Source organism: Danio rerio, chromosome 4, assembly GCF_052040795.2.
Source record: "Danio rerio strain M-AB ecotype USA chromosome 4, GRCz13ab, whole genome shotgun sequence".
NCBI lineage: Eukaryota > Metazoa > Chordata > Actinopteri > Cypriniformes > Danionidae > Danio > Danio rerio.
The window spans coordinates 10,409,695-10,427,603 of record NC_141024.2 but is presented as its reverse complement, the minus strand read 5'-3'; the positions used below and the strand labels follow the sequence as shown (position 1 = coordinate 10,427,603).

General features: G+C 32.9%; 1 protein-coding gene across 1 annotated transcript; it reads left to right on the top strand.

Annotated features, from left to right (window-relative positions):
* The first annotated feature begins 651 nt into the window (after positions 1-651).
* adm2a (adrenomedullin 2a) lies at positions 652-11,906 on the top strand. Its single transcript, NM_001130135.1, has 3 exons — positions 652-692; positions 990-1,211; positions 10,391-11,906. Exons 2-3 carry the CDS (start codon positions 1,132-1,134, stop codon positions 10,773-10,775), a joined length of 465 nt encoding a protein of 154 aa, NP_001123607.1. The 5' UTR covers positions 652-692; positions 990-1,131; the 3' UTR covers positions 10,776-11,906.
* Positions 11,907-17,909: the final 6,003 nt, after the last annotated feature.

Here is a 17,909-nt window from a genome sequence, read left to right as displayed (position 1 = left end):
TCCTGAAATTCTGGGGAAATCAACCGGTCTCCATAGCATCTTATCCTGCTTGCACACTCGAGCCAACGACTAGAGATAAACACATGAGAAATGTAAGTGCATTGGGTGAAAATGCCTTCAAATTACACATAAAAATAAATATATTTTGCTGTTTGTTTGATCTACTAATTGAAAACGAGCTGAATCGACACAATTCTTAAGTTTTTTTTTTTTTTTTTTTTTGGATAACGTAATAGTTTTATGTTCAATCCTCTTAAATTTGTATAAAAAAAAAAAAATAGGTTGCATAAAGGAATTGTGTATAACCACACATTTTTTTTACAGCTACAATTACTTTTTTGATCACAAACTTGTGTATGCCACCTATTAAAGACACCTATGCTCATCTAAATAAGTTATATCCATAACCAATTTACAAGCTGCCCTAAAAATTCTAAGATAAAGGAGTAACTCTATATTTGGCACCAATCAAGTTCGCCCATATACAGTGACTCACTGGATGATTCGGAGGCTTTAAGGCATCCGACACACCTTTGATGGAACTGAAGTCCCGCCCAGTCCATATTTAAACGAGTCAATGTCAGATGAACCTCAGACTTCACGAGAGCTTGATCTTGGCGAGCGCGTGCGTGCGCACCAGTGGAAAATATCTCCAGACCAGTATTGCGCGTGGCACTAAACCTGAGATAAAGGTCAGTAAACTTTATATATACATATGATGCACATGAATATAAACATAACTTTCAATGCTTTTAAATCAAATTCAAGGAAAAGCTGTAGAGCTAATTAGTTGGCAACTAATTAGAGTTTACGCATTAATGCGCTCTTCAGTTTGAGTGCATAATATTAAGTACTTAAAATAACAAAACGCGTTTAAAAGTTAGCATGTGATTATACAAATATGTTGAGGCTTGCGTAATGGTATCAATTTCTTTGGCAAAACAAAAAAAATGCATTAATTAATGTTTCTCCTTTTTTACTTGTTTTAGTTACTCTTCAAACAGCACAATACCCTGGAGTTGGACTTTTGCTCCAACTTGGAGGTTTAGCTGGAAATTGAATATTGTCCAGGTGCATTGGAAGCCCCCTCCAGAGCAAGGGGGCGTGAGAATATCATTCCATTATCCCACAATGAGAGCGCTTTTCCCGGTTTTTGTGTATTGCATCAGCCTGCTCTCCACACAACTGCTGGCTCTACCGGTGGGAAACAGGTAAGAATCGGTCTCATATTTGTTACTCAGTCTATTTAATTTGTGTTTTTGATTGTTTAATATTGGCCTAGTGTGTCTGTATATGTGCAAACTTTTGCGCTGAAGTAAGCCAATCTAATTTGAAGAATGAATGAACGGCTGCACTGCCTATTAAATGAACAGTTCATTTGAGTCGAATCTTTTGCCTATTTGAACTGTACCAATATTCAAACAAACTAAAGACAGCAAATCATTGTTTTTAATGGTCTGAAATTTTAAGCGACTTTATTGAATAGCCACCAAATACAGATACAATGATGTCCTGGACAAAGTAAATTGATTTGGATAAATATAGTTTTATTAAAGGGTGCATTAAACCATGATAACGATTCCTTATTATGTTTCTTTAAACTGATTTGGACACATGAAATCACAATACAGAATACAGATAATCATATATATAAGCAACATGTGGCTTTAACGAAACTTTAATGCTGCGTCGGTGAATCTTTACAACTGATAGTTCAAAAGAATCGACTCGCGTAAAAGAGTCGGATGAACAATTTCAATCTTTGTTCCTTGAAAAAGTTAAACGCACCTGCTGAATCGCGGACCTGTAGCATCTACCAGCATTTATTATAACTAGGCTGGCACCAGGGATGTGTTATATACAAAATAAAGTTTGTTACACAAAGGGAGGATGTTGTGTCGCGAGAGATTGTAGTTGCAATGAGCAAGGTCAGTTATGATGGTAGACGTGACTGTATAAACGCACGCATCCCACCATTCACCCGCCTGCTGCGAGAAAACCAACTTTTACAGTACCAGTTTATGATCAGTATGTGTGTTTCACTGTGTATAGCCTATTAAAAAATGCTTAATAGATACTTAGATCATATGCATTTTTATTTACAATGATTGTGAATATTTGAATGCAATTTGAATGGGTCACATGATCAGAGCTTATTAATTACAGTGAAAGATGAGCCAAAGCTCCACCAATAAAAGCAAGTTAAAACGTGAATAAATATGTGTGTTTATATATTTGACATTCTTTGAGATTATGTTCACAATAGAAATGTCAACGTCGTGATGAGTGGGGGAAAAGCCTCATTGTGAGGATTAAATTAAAATGAGTCACATTGTTTAAAAAAAGGGCAGATTTCCAAGTATTATTATATTAAAAGTGAATGTGAATTTATTGAGATTTCATTTAATACCCCCACAAATGCCTAATAATGAGAAAAACATTAATAATGAGATTTCCATTTGTAATATTTCATCAATCACAAATGTGACCAGGGATAACTTTTATTATTAAATGATCTGCAGTTTCTTTTTTGAAGAGTAAATTCAAGGTAAAATAAAAAAGACCTCTGATATATAATATAAGTCACTTTTTAAAAGTAACTAAATGTGTGAATGCATGTGTTGTGTTATTTTTGCATTTTTATTAAGTAAGATAGGCTTAAAATTGTAATATATAACTTTTTTACCCAACACTAATCCCTTTTTAAAGTGTCAGACTATTTTAGCACGTCTGTTTTCAAAAATTACTGTAATTATCAAAATATTAAATATTTGGCGCATCATTAAGTCTATAAAATCTACATTTATAGTCTGTATAGAATTTAGAAGACACACTGGAGTCTGGAAGAGCAGATTTAATTTACTGTATGTCATTATGCTAGTTATAAAAGCTAGAAAAAACAAATATAATAAAGGTGTATTGAAAAAAAAGTGATTGGTCTGCTTTTATTTTTTAAATAGTGAGTACAATTAGCATAATTATAAAAATTCTGTCAACTTGACAGTTTCAAGTTACATTGGGTTTACTTTATAAATGCGTTTTACATTATTATTGTAGATTCAACCTGTTGCTTTTAAGGCAATTGGTTTACTCGCTTTTGAGTAACTTTTTACAGTGTGTACACTCCAAAAAATTATGTTTGATGTTTGTTCAATCTACTTATCAAAAGTGAGCTGAAACAGCACAATTTTTGAGTTTAATTTGGGACAACTTAATTTTTTTATGTTCAATCCACAACTACTGTTAACTTATTTGCTTCATGTTATTTCCTTTTACATAAGGCAAGCACTGAAAGTCATTGCATCATGCAATTTTAGCATTTAACACCACAAAACAAGCCATTAGTCACTTTCCAGAAGACACCGGGGCTCATCGTGTGATTAAAAGAAGACTTTTTATTGCGAATGTCATCCCTTCAGAAAGGATGGAAATTACTGTACAATGTTTTACTTTTCTTAGCACCAATGATAAACACTTGCGTCATTTCTGAGTCAAGGTTAGGCAAAGAGTGAATACGGCTGATAAAAGTGCACATTTCTCTGATAGTTTTAATAGCAGATTAAAAGTCTACACTTTATTCCAAAATGCTGATTTGATTGGCAGCAAATCTCTGAAATAGGATACTCAGGCAGTTGCTGTTGAAAGCCGCAGTTTAACGTAGTAAAGCAACGACATGCTTTGTCAAGTCCTTATTGCTGGCTGATGACTGATGACGGTACTCAGAAGGAATGATTTTGTTGAGGATGAGTGTTTTTCTGCCCTCTTCTGGTTGACACTTGCTTTGCCCAGTTTGTGTCTTGCTGAATCGTCCATTTCTCTTCATCTTTGTCGATCTGAGGATTGAGGAATATATATAAACTGATAATAATACAGGCTTTGAGTAAATTGAATTAATCTAGCTGCTTTTATAGTGTTTAATAATGCTCTTTCCCACCCACACTGTAAAAAAATCTTGTCGCCTTACATTTTTAAGTTGAATCATAGTAACTTTTCTAGTCATGTCAACTTAGATCAATCAAGCTGGCTAAAAATATTAAGTTAAACTTTGCAGTTGAAACTCGATTAACATGTTAAAATAAGTTAAAGCAACATCAAAATATTTGTCGCTGTGACTTTTTGTCGTTACATTTTTTAAAGTGCAACAATGTCACGTGAAAAATCGAAATGTCAAGGCAAGGACTGTATTTGTCCTTGGCGTACAGTATTTACAGTACAATTGATACCGGTCTTTGCTATATTTGGTGAGGTCATTAGACTGATATTGAGTCACAGACATCTGACTGGTTGATTTACAGTCACAATGCCACAATAAACAACTGATAAACTTGCAGTTTCTGATTACAGTAATAATGTCAGGTGCCTTTAAAGAGACAGTTCAACAAAAAATGAGAAATTCATAATTGTTTACTTACCAAGATGGCTATTAGGATGCAATCAAACTAGGGATGGTTCAAATCTCCCAAAATGTTGATGGAAGCGTCTATATCTTAATTTTGAGCATTCAATATCTCTCCGTTGCGTCCTGCTTTGTCACGGAGAACTCCGTGTTCTTTACATGGACTCACTTAATGTTCGATAACCATTCGTTTGTGTACACAGAACGTACAGAAGCTTTTGTGACACCTTCAGAGATTTTTATAGTTTGACACGCTGTCCCAGAATCGATTATGGCGGTTAGTGGGGCCTATTTTGCTGGTTTAAATGTAATTTCGGAAGCAATTGGGTCTCTGAGAATAGCTAGCCTAGGTTTCTTCCTTACATAATATGCTGAGGTTTAGTTTGTGAAGAAAAAATGCAGAGACAGGAGCCAAGCGACAAGTCAAATGTACTGTAGGTTTAAAACAACAGCTGGAAATTGGATCGTCCCACTGTGGCATAGATTTGCGGTTCGCTCTTAAAAATAAAGTGGCTTTCACAGCAATGGTTTAGAAAGGCCATTTCAGGTGCCCAAAAGAACATGTAATCAGCATTTGGTTACAAATATATATATATATATATTTTTGGATTATGAAGCACATTTTAAATGTTTGTAAAGCACGTTTCCATTATATAGAAGTTTAATGGTTCTTAATTGGACTATCAAGTCCAATATTCCATGACATTAATGATGAATTGTATGGCGGATTTCTGTATTGACTGTATCTTGGACTGTTTATCCTCCATAATCATTAATAAAGAGGAATTAACGAAGTCCACGTTACTCTATACTGTAAAAAGCCAATAGCTGGCTTCACTTTAAAAAAAGAGAGTAATCTCATTGTCTTATAATTATTAAGTAAACAAAACTATATGCATATTTATAAAAGTTAACATAAGTCAATGGGTTTGCTGGCTATTTTAAAGTAAAATCAACTTGCTGCATTTAAAGCGAGAGGGATCTGGCTGCAGATTCGTTGCAGATGCAATCTGAGCTGCATCTAGTGCTTTTTAATTGGATCACCTAACACCTAACCCGACCCCTCACAGTGACATCGGTAGCTTCATAGAGTGTGTATTGTCTGACACTGCATCTCTAAGCAATGCAATCTCAGCTTGCATCATAAAGGCTGCCTCCAGACACTATTGCTTTAAGCACTGTAGTTACTCACTTATTTAAAGTAGCCAATCATTTTTTACAATGTATTGTAGGACTTCAGATAAATAAGTCTGTTAAAAAGATGCTGTTTGGTTTTCATATTGTACTAGATATTAGTTTCCTACGGTTAGACATTTGTTCACACTCAATGGGAGTCAGGGCTGGTCGTGTTTGGACTTGAGTTATGCAGTCGTCCGTTTACAACATAAACATTAGCATTTTACACCACGTTGCTTGGTCATTATTGCTCGAGGTGAAAGGGAAAAGTCATCCGTCAGACAGAATTCCGCTTTGGATTAGTAACTAAGACCCGAATTCCTTTCTCCTCATCCTCAAGCGGCGTTTCCACTCTGACCAGAAACTATAAAAACCATAAAAACAAACACACACGAGGGGAGTGAGTGCTTTAAAAGCCCCCTAGTTAATGCTGTGATCGCTTTCACTTGATTCTGCTGCTCTTAAAACAAGTTTCCTTATTGCTATTTAAAGTTTAACAATTAAAGCAGCATTTCTCCAAGAATTAAAGAGATTGTTCACCCAAATATTGAAAACTGTCATAATTTAGTTACCCTCAACAACTGTGAACTATGCCTTTAAGTATTTTATGTTTTATACGGAGACATAGGGAATAAGGGTCAGATTCCCAAGACATCCCTCGTGAACTAATCTAACGTGGTCAATTAAACTAAAGCACTCAAGCAATTAGCTCTCTGAACAGATGCACTTGCACAATTTTATTTCTTTATATCTCCACTGTCAACACCCAGATTTTAAGCTACGAAGCATACTATTGCATGAATAGCATAGTTGTTTTATCCTTCTGATACAGGATGACTGCTAGAAATCTGAATTAATTTGGATCATTAGTATTAATATGTTAAATATATATAGATGAGAATTGTATTAGTTTAGAATAAAATGGAGTTATATAGTTTTTCAAGTACAATCAATTTAATATATATCGATTAATAAATATCGATTAATAAATATCGATTAATATATATATAAATATATATATATATAAATATATATATATATATATATATATATATATATATATATATATATATATATATATATATATATATATATATATATATATATATATACAGTGCTGAGCATTAATTATTCCTGAGCATAAGATGTTTAAAAGGTATTATGTGTCATTACATGTCATGTGTCAGTGTGGACAGACCAGGACAGAAGGTGGTATTTACGGAATAAACACCTCACGGTAACCAGAGAAGGTCATTTGGTGTGACTTATGGTCAGATTTTCCATAAAAGAACGCAGGTACAATAATTACGACTTAAATATAAACCATCTGATGACCAATTCTCAAACAGCCATGACCAGTTTCAGAGCGGTGTGAAAATCACAGCTTCAGGGGAAGAACAAACAATAACACTGGACTGATCTGAACCAGTGGAGGATAAATCACAATCAAAGATCAAATCTCATTGTTTTCCTACCCAAAAAAAAATGTTCCCACAAAGCATCACAGGGTTTTCATGGCCGTCTGCCAGTAATAAGAAGCGTGCAGGCAGTGAACATGCTGCATTATTAAAGATTAAATCAGACAGACACAAAGTCCAAATCCGAAGACTATACTGGCTTCTACATCAGGACATTGATTGCTCACTTAAAGAAGTCTCACATTTGACTTGGCACAAAACTGCGTCTTTGTTTTTTTTTTTTTGAATGCCTCTTTATTCTGCATAACATGATTACCACCTTAATCCCAACATGGGTTGAATTTCGCTGGGGCAGGTGCTAATTTTCCCGGCTGAACACTATGGTTATAGAAATACTCCAGAATCACAGATCCTATTTCATTGTGGTCTGTCGGTCAATTGTCGCCAGGTGAGGTTTTTAATTAGCACGTCTGTTCAGTTTTACAGCGATGGAAAAATTAACAGACCACTGGAAAATATGCAGTTTCTCTGGATTTACTTATTGGTTTGAGAAAATGTTAACATTTAGTTTTATTCTCTGAAGGGATAATAAGGTTTCTTCCAAATTAAAATAAAAAAATTGAAATGTAGAGCTATTAGAGCAGAATAAGAAATGTTTTTATTCTTATTTACTGTGTTTGTACATCAGGTTTATTCCAACCAAATATTGCTTTCCTCTGAGGTTAAAGTATTTGTGTTGTGTCATCTAAAAATTGTTTAATGCATTTAAAATGCTCTAAATGTCAATGTTTTTTACCTGAAGATTGGAAGAAATGTCAGATGTAGTTTACAAAATGAAATGAGAATTACGTTTGACTCAAATGCATGACTATAAAATGTAAATCCAGAGAACCTGAGAATTTGTGGTCTCTATATTTTCTTTTCATAAACTGAATGCCATACTTTATTTAGCCTGCTCGTTTAAGAACAAATAAAGTCATTTCAAAGACTCCAAGCAATCTAAATTTTGGTCTGAGTTAGTTTGATTTAGCTATATCACATATAAAAGCCTTTAGGATGACAATGTTTTTAGTCATCTGAAGAACATCCTTCTTATTTGTAATATTTAAGATTCTTCGATGAACTATAAAGAGAGTGAAGCAGTAAGCTTTTCTATTTAGGATAAGCCATGAATCAGGGTGGTCTGGCTGTCTTTTTTTTTTTTTAAAGATGCATGAAAGTGTGATAATGGAGTCTTCAAAGGGGTGAGAGGGCAAACGGATGAAGTCTACGGTCAGCTTATATCTGCCTAAGCATCTGATATTTGGATCAAGCTCAAAGAGAAACTAATGCTCAGGGGGCAAAAGCACTTAACTTTGATCATGTGAAGCTGACTTTGTTGCTGAAAACGCATAAATGTAACACATTAGAGCAGTGGCATAGCAAAACATTAATAAAAATGGGAGAGCATCACTATTCATCCTGGCAACTTTGCGCAGATAATCATAATATTTTAAAGAGGTGGTATTTTGGTTGACCACAAGCAGAAGGGAAAAATCTAGCTGGCTGCATAGTTTGCACACTGAGACAAGTGAACTTTCTGAAAAAGGAAGATATTAAAAAGGTAATTCATGCTACAAAGGCATATTAAGAGTATATTTGATTTACATTAAGAACAGAAATGCATTCAATACACAATGTTTATCAAAAAATGCCTAAATCTTAAGATTTTAATAATGAAAACAAACTGCAAGGGTAGCTAAGATTTCTGGAAAGTTGAGATTTTAAGCTTTCAAAACACAAAAAAGTGCGTGCAAAGACATGTCGGTTAAATTTAGTGTTACTCAGCATGCTTTTTTTAACTGAGTTTAACATGACACTGTGAGATTAGATGGTGTGGTCCAACCTAACAATACCCTGTCATTTCTCCAATTTCAGCTCGAGTTTTTGTGCAGATTGGCTGTTCTTTTATGCTTATGCACCTATTTTTAAAGATTATAAGAAAAAACATATAAAATCGCAGGATCTTTATGTATCGTGTGGATTTTCACCTTACTACCTGTAAACTGCTGCTTTCTAATCCTTAGAGCAAGAGCTGAATTAGTGGCCTGTGCAAAAGCCAATGTCCAGTGTTATAATCAAACAGAGAGCAGATGGTCTCGCCATTACAGCAAAACCAGAGTAAATTGACTGTGTTTGCCGTACGCTAAGTCCTAAAGAGTCATACCCTTTTTGAACAGCGAGCAGCTTTTTCTGAAGTGTTTTTGCTGTAAATATTTGCACGGATGGCCAAACTGCACATTTAGTTTCTGCAGTAAATGATCCTTCTTCACAATAAAGAAAACAGTCAATTAAAAAACAGTGCCATGTTTTTCCTACATGTTTATGTTTATTTTTGGACAACATGTTGATGTTGATATTTTAACTTCAGAAGAGCAAATAAATCAGTATTTGGTTGAGTAACCCTAATATTGACAGTAAGAAAATTAAACAAATTGTCATTTTCTTTAAAATTACAATATTTTAATTTGAGATTTGAACTAAAGGTTATCAAACTTTTATAGAATAAAACAATAATTAACATTTTACTTTAACCTCATATCTAACAAGTAAATCCAGAGTGAACCCAGAGTAAATTCAAAGTGAGGATTTCTTGTAATCTCTGTCAAATCACAAATGTTAATAATAATAATAATAATAATAATAATAATAATAATAATAATAATAATAATAATAACAATAATAATAATTAAGGACAAAAGAAATTCCATTTCTTATTCTTTGCATATATGCTTGCGTTTCTTCTCAATGTATGTCTCTAATTTACCTTAATTTAGTAGATTTATTTTTGTTATGCAATTTTTTTATTCAGTATTTATTTAAAAAATGTAGTTAATTAATCATTATCGGCAAAATCCAATAACGCCCGACCTCTAATAGCTAAATATAACAGTCAATCAAATAATTCTCACAATCTAAAGTATATGGATATCCATGAAGAGAGAAATACAATACAGTAAATGAATGCTAAATATCTAAATGTATTCAGAATGGGCTAAACATAATCCAGATCAACTAAGTATTTCAGAATGTATTAAAATACCAATTTTCCTTGAAATGTTTACAACTCCAGTCTCTCTACGTGAAGTCACGAGAATGAGTTAAAATGCTAAAGGTCTTGGTTTCCCCTCCTACAGAATCATGCTGGTAATTTAAGTTGTAATGTAAGTTATTAGCAACTATAGTCCAACCTCATTATCAGTATCTGCAAAATCCAATATAGTCTGACCAATACAGAAAATGAATGCTAATGTCTGAATGTAATCAGAATGGGTGAAACATAACAACCAAGTATTTCAGAATGTATTAAAATACCAATTTCCTTGCAATATTTACACCTCCTATCTCTGTCTCATTACAGGTTGGACTTCATGACAAGACTCCAAGAGCTAAGAGAGAAATCCACCATCTCTCCAGACATTACTGAGCGCTCAAACACTGACCATGGTGTTTCCATTGATCGCACCACTTTATGGAGGGCCATCCTGTCCAGAGCGCCACCTGCAGACCTAACAGGGAACCAACTCCAGTCCACCGTAACACTCGAGAGCCCTAAACAGAGAGAGCGACGTCACGTGCACTCACGAGGGCACCACAGCCACCATCACCCCCAGCTAATGCGTGTGGGATGCGTCCTAGGCACATGCCAGGTACAAAACCTCAGCCATCGCCTCTACCAGCTGGTTGGGCAAAGCGGACGGGAAGACTCTCCCATCAACCCGCGCAGTCCACACAGCTACGGATGAGTCTAGAGGCTAAAACCAAGACCAAGAAAACAGCGTTACACATATCTGTCTATTAAATTGCAATAGGAACCTGCTGTAGGACTCTTCCCTCCTCCTCTCTGCGTTGGTTTTCTGGAGTGTATACTGTGCCTTTTTGGGACAGAAAGGATGTTTTGTTACTTGATGGCGGCTTCTCTGTGCCTATGAAACACTTTTTTGGTACTCTTAATTTTGGCATTATCGTCTTAAGTCTTAATAAGATAAGAGATTACTCCAGGCTCTGCCGCATTATATCCCGACTCATCTATTTAACTTCTACACCACTGATCAAACCATCTGAGCCCCTAAAGTGGATTTCAAAAAGGTGCGCGATTGGATTTCTGTCAATCTGAAGCCCTGTGTGATTCAAAAGACTTTGAACCCTCTCACCTCGTGTCTGCAAGACGATTTTAAGAAGAAACCAGACTTGTTTTTTTTTACAGTGGGTTCAAGAACGACGTCTGATACCTTCTTACCTGAATGCCTACACCAACTTAAATCTTGGGTTTTAAACAATGGCGAATTGTGAATTTATAAACACAGTGGTCCCTCGGTTGAACCCGCAGTAGCAATTGTTGCTGAATCTGGATTAACACATTGTTTCTTTTCAGAGCACTGAGGTCTGGCGCCTGAAATATTACACTTCACGTGAAGTCACGAGAATGAGTTATAATCCTAAAGGTCTCAGTTTCCACTCCGACTGAATCATGCTGGGCCTTACCACATTTCATAAACAGACCCAAGACCTTTCTGAGCATTTCTAATTGATGCTTATAACTCATTTAGAAATGAACCAGCTCCTAAACACAGGCGGAACTAGCCCATTTTGATTGCCAAATCACTTTTGAGTCATGAGTGTATATGCAAAAACGACTAAATACGCTGTATTGTGCATGCAAAGTCAGATGGCAACTAAAGAAACAATATGTGCATGTGCAGATAATGATGAAACAAACTAAAACTAAAAACAAGCACAAAAATCATGCATCTTGGATTTTGGGTGCAAAAATGCAAAGTGAAAACTGACCAAAACAACAATGGTCGACTACAGGACCATATGTGTGTATGCACCTAGTGTTTCTCTACAATATAACGTTGCCATCTACTGGCCTGGCATGCATACTACAGCATATTCAGTTTAATTCACGAATCCGTATGAGCACGCTTGTCTTCTGTTTGCACAACGTTTTCTAAAAGCTTTTTGCATTTACATGTATGCATATAACAGACGCTTTTATCCAAAGCGACTTACACCTGTAAACACAGTCACACTTTTTATGGTCACACTTTATTTTATGTTTCAATTCCCACTATTAATAAACCTTTAACTATTATTTTTGCCCCAATAAACTCCTAATATGATACTTATTAATAGTTATTAAGGTAGTAGTTGGCTTGTGGTATTAGGTAGGGTTAGGGATGTAGACTAATATTGGGCAGAATATGTGCTTTATAAATACTAAACAGCTAATATTATATTAAAAGACAGGCAAAAAGCCACTATTAATAGTGAGAATTGTTACTTAAACAAAAATGTTACCTAATATAGTTATTAGTACATATTTGTAGACACACCTTTCCATTTTTATAATAAACTTTGAGATATTTATTACATTTGACCCTGTAGACTTGCATTATAAAGGCAAAAGCTGTTTTCTTAGTAAAACACACCACTCTTAATATCATAAATCCTCTTAAAAACGTTCCCAACACACACTGGCTGGTTTCATTTAGGTAATTCTCAAGCTCATTCTTGTAACTCTAATTAAAGATTCTAGTTATACCAAAATGTGAGGCGCGAGCGTGCCAAAGTCTTTCGGGAACACGGCCTTTCCAAAAACACTCTCCATCCGTGTCATGTATTTTAAGAATTCCCTTTTGTTATAATAATCATGTCTGAATCCGTGGGTGGATACACACACACCAAAAATACCCAACAGACATAGGAAAAGTAGTCTTAAAAAACAGCCAACCCAAGTTTTTTGGGGGTCTGTGGATGTCAGGAGAATGCTGTGAGACATCAAAGTCCATGTCTGGGGATTAAAATAGCGGACGTAATCCTACTTAAACATCAGAAACTTTTCATTTCTGCAAAGTATCCAGGCCAACCTCATAAAACCCATTATGTTATAGGACAAAGTGCTTTCAATTCGCTCCAGAAAGGCAGAGAACCGACCAAAAAACCTGAGTTTACTTGATACCTTTCACACTATATATATACTGTTATTTAAATTGGATTTCTTCATGATGGTGTTGACAACTGTAAAAAATTATTCCTATATATTTCTTTTCTCATGGCTTTTTCTGAAGATGATCATAGGAAGTAGTAATAATAATGACTAATCTGCTTAAAGACTCTCTCTCTATCCATCCAACACCATCTCTCTGCTGTAATGGATCTGATTAATGTCTCGTGACTGATCATTAAAAGGCTTTTAAACTGCTGAGAGCCTGGTTAATCTGTACTTTTTGTGTACACGCGCAAGGGGAGCCTCTTTACCTGCCTCGTATTGATCACATTCCTTTTTTATTTGACTATTTAACTAGCTATTTATTGATCTTTTCGTGAACGTCTTGGTGACATGGGATGGAGCATAACAAGTGCGTCAGTATCTGGCCCTGATCTTGTGTTTTTGTGTGCTGTCCTCTGTGTATTGCGTATTTTTAATGACCTTTATCCCCTTTACTTGGTTTGTTAAGGAAAACACAAGCGTTAGCATTCATGCTAATGTGCATCAGCATTGGGCACACACTGTTTTTGTGATGAAGCGATAAACACAATCTTTTAAAGTCGTGTGTGTGTGAGCGTAACTTTAAATGTTTTAGTTGATACTAAAGGTCAGTTGTGTTGTTACTACCATGCAAAGCACTTTAAAGCGGGAGCATGTTTCTGTTTGTCACTTGAGTTTTGTGTATGAATGTATTTAAAGGGCGTCTAGCACACAGCCAGTATCTTTTGTGAATACTAGTAGGTTTAATATTTAAGTTAATGTATTTATGTTTGTGTATCGGTGTCACCAAAGACGTTATTTATCACATGCAGTGTTTTCTCACACCTCAAAAAGTAGTATATTTAGGGAAGGTGGCAGACTGTCACGCCCTACATTGTTCATTTTTGCCTGTGAAATAAAGCACTACATAGTAGTGAGATGAACTTTGATGTGTTGTTCTCTTTTAAATATGGACAGCTGTGGTTTACCGCGATGAAATGACACAGACATCACACAAAAAATTATCGAAGAGCATCAAACATTTTGGGTTTTTTGGAAACTAATTATTTTTGTTCCCACATTATATATAGAGTGGTCTTAACTAACAGTTACACTGAAATAAATGATTTGTTACAATGCACTTACTGTGGAAATACATGTTTTTACATTACTTATGACTGATTAAATACCTGCATGTCATTACAGTACATCTACAATTAATTTCTGTATTTTTTATTACACTCTTGAATCCTTACACCTTAAACCACCCTTAACCCATACCACCAAACCTGTCCCTAACTCTATATCCCACCTCAGTCACATAATGAACAAAGTAAATACTTTGTATTTACTTTTTGATGCAAGTAGATAAAAGATAAGGTCAGTTATTAATGTTTTGATGCAAGCACAATAGATAAGGCAACTTATTAATTTTTTGATGCAAGTACATAGTAGATAAGGCCACTTATTATAATTTTTTATGTTAAACATTTTATATCTCTTATGCTCACCAAGGCTTTATTTGTTTACTTATAAATGAAGTAGAATTGTTGTATTATGGTTTCTTTTATTACAATTTACAACAGAGATTTTACATTTTATTATGTTTCAAAATTAAGTTTATTTCAGTCATGGCAAAGCTGAATAAAGACATTTGATGTACTGCTCAAAAAACATTACTTATTATTAGTATCATCAATGATTTAAAACAGTTGTGCTATTTAATATTTTTATGGAAGTTTTATTAAGTCCAAATTAAATTAAATTAAATTTAATTAAATTTAATTTAATTTAATTTAATTTAATTTAATTTAATTTAATTTAATTTTAAAAAATCATTAAAAAGAATTAAATAAAATTAAATGAACTTAAAAAAATTATAAATTTAAATAAAATTTAAAAATCAAAAACAATAAAATTTAAAAAATTATAATTTAAAAATAATTAAATTAATTTTAATTAATAAAAAAATTAAATAATAAAATAAAATAAAAGTTATTTAAAAATAATACAATTAAATTAAATAACTACAATTAAATAAAATAAAAATGTTATGACCTCAAAACCTATGAATTGATTAACATGACTTAAATTATTCAAGATTACAGTCATAAAGGTAATTCCCAAAATATTTAGGCTTTTGCAATAATATAATATAATATAATATAATATAATATAATATAATATAATATAATATAATATAATATAATATAATATAAAATAATATAATATAATATAATATAATATAATTAAAAATAAATGATAATTGTATAAATCTAAATATATTTACTATTAATTTTATTATAGTTTTTTTTTTTGATCCTCCAGAAATTACATCAGAGACCCACTTTCACTTTTCACTGATTTGCTCACAATATATCTCAGGTTATCTTCATTCACCTTGTACTAGTCCACTAGTTACATAACTTATGACCATGACATACTATTAGCAAATATATCTGAGTCTATCTGCAATATCTGTCCGAGCTTATCCATTATCTTTATGAATCTAAAGAGCACGAGAACTATTCAAACATATTCCTGTAACACCAGATTCACAACCCTTATTGCACAACATCTGAATCTGTGTTAATGAACCAGTGACCATCAGACACAACAGGTTAAACATTAGACTGAAGCTACCGACAATAAAATGCACTAAAATTAGTTGTTTCTGCTCCTGTCATCAAAATTTCCATTCGTACAGGAAAAAATAGTTCCTAATTTAGCCATTAATAAGTGACCAGGCATTGCAACTAACAGCTGCGCAGACAGAAAAAGCAGGTCACAGATCAGCTGAGCATATGATGAGGTGACCATAGCCTTCAGTCGGAAAAAACAGTATTACTTACAATGATAAGACCATTTTGTTACAAATTATATGAGTCTTGAGCATATCAAAAGTCTGTGATTGCTCAAGTGTGGCCAAAAATCAGGGTCAGGAATTAACTTTTGTTTTTTCCATTAATATTACATACAATATTAACATTTGTCTGGTGCAATTATTTTAGGTACATTTCTTTACTTATTTATTTACTTTTTTAAAATTTAATTTAATTTAATTTAATTTAATTTAATTTAATTTAATTTAATTTAATTTAATTTAATTTAATTTAATTTAATTTAATTTAATTTAATTTAATTTAATTTTATTTAATTTTATTTTATTTAATTTTATTTAATTTTATTTTATTTTTTATTTTTTTATTCATTGTTTTTCATTTTGGCTTAGTCCCTTTATTAATCTGTGGTCGCCAAAACGGAATGAACCGCCAACTTATCCAGCACATGTTTTATGCAGCGGATGCCCTTCCAGCTGCAACCCATCTCTGGGAAACATCCATACACACTCATTCACACACATACACTACGGACAATTTAGCTTACCCAATTCACCTATAGCACATGTCTTTGGAATTGTGGGGGAAACTGGAGCACCCGGAGGAAACCCACGCAAAAGCAGAGAGAACATGGAAACTCCACACAGAAACGCCAACTGACCCAGTCGAGGCTCAAACCAGCGACCTTCTTGCTGTGAGGCGTCAGCACTAGCTACAGCGCCACTGCGTCACCCTTATTTTTATTTTTATTTATTTATTTTTTATATTTATTTTATTATTTTTATGATTATTATTTTATTTTATTTAGCAAAATCACCTTACTGAATGTGCATCAGTCATACTTTCCACCCCTGATGGTAATTTCAAGCCAAGATTACATCATTCCTGACACGTGACTTACGTTCAGACAGATCTATTTCTGTTTCATGTCACAGGTTCTCTTAAAAAACGGCCAATTACAGTTTTAACTGTAAATTCCAGGAGCAATTCACAGTAAATGAAGGTTCAAGGTTACAGAGAAATCTGACCTCCTTTAACCTTACAGTGATTCACAACTGAACTGAACAAAATATTATATGGTGTGTGCAATAGTCCAAATATAACAGTTATTGTGCATAATAAATACAGTCTTTCGTAATAACAGCAAAACAAAAAAGCAAGTTTCAATTGTTTTATTATTAATGGTTTAGTCCTATTCATATTGTATATTTTTCTATATTATTACAGCTTTTATTTTAAAAAATGAATTAGCATTTTCTAATAAATTTTCAATAAGCATATTCTTAGTTTTTAAAATGTATTGATTACTTTTTTATTTTTAATAGTATTTCACTTATATTTTATAATTCTAGTACAGCATACAAACTCATTTTATAATAATAATATTTGCTTTTATTTAACATTTTTAAACATTTTTTATTTTAACTTCACTTATTTTTTTATAATTAACATTCAAAATTCAACCTAAAATAATTTTTTTTCTAAATTTAATTGAAGTATTTTGTATTTTTTTAGGTTACTATGAATAAACAGAAATTGTAATAGATTTATAATAATTTCAATAGCTTTTAATAGTTTTACACTATAGATAAGATTCACTAGATAACATCATTTATGAAATCAACAAATTATGAAACTGGGGTTTTTATTGTTTATAGTATTGGAGTTTCTTTTTATTTAAATTTTTACTATTTAATTTTACATTGTTAAGCAGCTTTTCAATTAATTTAATACTTAATTTACATTTTAGATGCAGTTTTAAAGAATTTATATTATTTTGTTATTTTCTTCATTTAAAAAAAAAGATTATTTTGTTGTTTTGCATTATTTATTTAGTTTTATTTTTATTTCAGTATTAAATTTTAATAGTATTTAGTTTAATTACTTTTAAACTTCCCCTTAAATATATTTCAGTTAGATGCCTAGGTTTAATCTAATGTCTATATTATTTTAATAACTAAATACCAAAAAAGGTTTTAATAGTCCCAATTTAGTGACTGCAGAAAACATTTAGAAGCAGAAACCAAGGATAAAATTATGCTGAGGAAATTCACCAAATCCGGCTA

Coding starts and splice junctions, on each gene's coding strand:
- adm2a (NM_001130135.1), top strand. CDS start 1,132: ATGAGAGCGCTTTTCCCGGTTTTTGTGTATTGCATCAGCCTGCTCTCC. Junction 1,212..10,390: donor GCTCTACCGGTGGGAAACAG/GTAAGAATCGGT, acceptor GTCTCATTACAG/GTTGGACTTCATGACAAGAC.